The sequence below is a fragment of the Bos indicus x Bos taurus genome, chromosome 15 (genome assembly GCF_003369695.1).
Source record: "Bos indicus x Bos taurus breed Angus x Brahman F1 hybrid chromosome 15, Bos_hybrid_MaternalHap_v2.0, whole genome shotgun sequence".
NCBI lineage: Eukaryota > Metazoa > Chordata > Mammalia > Artiodactyla > Bovidae > Bos > Bos indicus x Bos taurus.
This window is the reverse complement of record NC_040090.1, coordinates 34,255,322-34,258,089: the sequence shown is the minus strand read 5'-3', so window position 1 is coordinate 34,258,089 and position 2,768 is coordinate 34,255,322. Positions and strand designations below refer to the sequence as shown.

Genomic DNA, 2,768 nt, shown 5'->3' with positions numbered 1-2,768 from the left:
TCTTCCCACCCTCTCCCTCTCCCACAGAGTCCATAAGACTGTTCTATACATCAGTGTCTCTTTTGCTGTCTCGTACACAGGGTTATTGTTACCATCTTTCTAAATTCCATATATATGCGTTAGAATACTGTATTTATGTTTTTCCTTCTGGCTTACTTCACTCTGTATAATAGGCTCCAGTTTCATCCACCTCATTAGAACTGATTCAAGTGTATTCTTTTTAATGGCTGAGTAATACTCCATTGTGTTTAATTTCATTTCTAATGGGATGTCATTTTGTAAGAAACCCAAATGTTTATATTGTGACCTTGTTGTAGCCTCTAAACTCACTAAACTTATGTTTTATTTGTTCTAATGGTCTTGTACATTACATAAGATTTTTCTGCCTGGACAAACCATGCCATAAGAAATAGGGTTTATTTTCTCTTTCCAACATCAAAATTTTGTTTTTGTTTTTTAAATTACATTTGTTTGCTTTAATGCATTGACTAGAAAAACCAGTAGAGAGAAAGTATTCAGTTTTTCATCATTAAGGGTAATTTAACTTCAATAAATTTTATTATAACTTTTACTTGGCTCCACAATCTTCTCTCATCTATCAGTATATTTCTTGAAAGTTAAAGTGAAAATTATATAAAGGAAACTTTTAATATGAGGTTAGAGTAATAAATAAGTATAATAAATAATTACTTCACTAAGGCTGAAGTAATGCCTTAGTGGCCTTTATATAATCTCAATTTAGGGACCCTGAGAAACATTCAAAATAAAGTTAGCCTGAAAGAACTTACCAAATTCTGAATATGTTGGGTCACTCTTTCTTGAAAAATATTCTCACAACCCGGCCCCAAATTTGCTTTGTTCTGACACCATAAATGACCGGATTTAAACAAGGAGGAACAACTACATACAAATTGGCCAGGAGGATATGAATGTAGAGAGGGACATTCCTACCAAATCGGTGTGTCATAAAGGAGAAAAATGCTGGTGTGTAAAAGGCTAAGATGACACAGACATGTGAACCACATGTGCTGAATGCTTTGAGTCTGGCATCCCTAGAAGGAAGGTGGAAAACAGTTTGTAGGATCTGAACATAGGAGAGGGAAATAAGGAGCAAGTCAAAGATCAGGGCAGCAATGGTAAATAAGCCATAGATAATGTTGACTCTTATGTTAGCACAGGCTAGACGAGCAATTCCCATATGCTCACAGTAGGTATGAGGAATAATATAGCGTCCACAGAAGGGAAGTCTTTTGAGAAGAGGACAAAAGGGGATGACAAGGAGGACTGGCCTCCCAACTACAACAGAGGCCATGATGGCTACCATTTTGTTGGTGAGGATAGTGGTATACCTCAGTGGATAACAGATGGCAACAAAGCGGTCAATTGCCATGGCCAGGAGTACACCAGATTCCATTCCCGTGTCGGTGTGGATAAAGAACATTTGGATGAGGCAGGCTTCAAAGCTTACCTTCCTACGGTTGAACCAGAAGATGGCCAGCATTTTGGGTATGGTAGAAGTGGACAGACCTAGATCAATAAAGGAGAGAAGAGCCAGGAAGTAGAACATGGGTTGATGAAGGCTCTGGTCTGTCTTGATTACAAACAGGATTGTGACATTCCCTACAAGGGCTATCAGGTAAACAACAAAGAAAGGGAAAGCAATCCATATATGGAAATCTTCCAGACCAGGTACACCCAGCAGAAGGAAGGCAGAAGGATGTGAGGTGGTGTCATTAACAAAGGACATTCTGCTGAAAATTCTTGGAGGATGGTCTGCTGTCTTCTTCAGTATTTCTGGGAAGACATGAGGGAATATATATATGGTGGTAGGATGTCACTGTATATATTTATATAGTAGAATAACAATAAAATTATTGAGAACATAATGGAAGGAAATTAGGGCCCTATTAAATTAAACTCTCAAAGATATTCAAATTATTTTTGTCCTGTTTAAAATTCCACATGGATTTTATAAGTTGCACTTCTCTGATGTTAGTGTGGTATAATGATTCATAATCATCTCTGTGTGGATCACAACAAACTGTGGAAAATTCTTAAAGAGATGGGAATACCAGACCACCTGACCTGCCTCTTGAGAAACCTATATGCAGGTCAGGAAGCAACAGTTAGTAATGGTCATAGGACAACAGACTGGTTCCAAATTGGGAAACGAGTACGTCAAGGCTACATATTGTCAACCTGCTTATTTAGCTTATATGCAGAGTACATCATGAGAAATGCTGGGCTGGAGGAAGCACAAGCTGGAATCAAGATTCTCGGGAGAAATATAAATAACCTCAGATATGCAGATGACCCAACCCTTATGGCAGAAAGTGAAGAGGAACTCAAAAGCCTCTTGATGAAAGTGAAAGAGGAGAGTGAAAAAGTTGGCTTAAAGCTCAACATTCAGAAAACTAAGATCATAGCATCTGGTCCCATCACTTCATGGCAAATAGATAGGGAAACAGTGGCAGACTTTATTTTTTGGGGCTCCAAAATCACTGCAGATGGTGATTGCAGCCATGAAATTAAAAGACACTTACTCCTTGGAAGGAAAGTTATGACCAACCTAGACAGTATATTCAAAAGCAGAGACGTTACTTTGACAACAAAGGTCCATCTAGTCAAATCTATGGTTTTTCCAGTAGTCATGTATGGATATGAGTTGAACTATAAAGAAAGCTGAGCACCGAAGAATTGATGCTTTTGAACTGCAGTGTTGGAGAAGACTCTTGAGAGTCCCTTGGACTGCAAGGAGATCCAACCAG

General features: G+C 38.4%; 1 protein-coding gene across 1 annotated transcript; it reads right to left on the bottom strand.

Annotated features, from left to right (window-relative positions):
- Positions 1-808: 808 nt before the first annotated feature.
- On the bottom strand, positions 809-1,747 carry LOC113904768 (olfactory receptor 52E4-like). Its single transcript, XM_027561858.1, has one exon. The coding sequence runs from the start codon at positions 1,745-1,747 to the stop codon at positions 809-811; it is 939 nt and encodes a 312-aa protein (XP_027417659.1).
- Between the last annotated feature and the right edge of the window lie 1,021 nt (positions 1,748-2,768).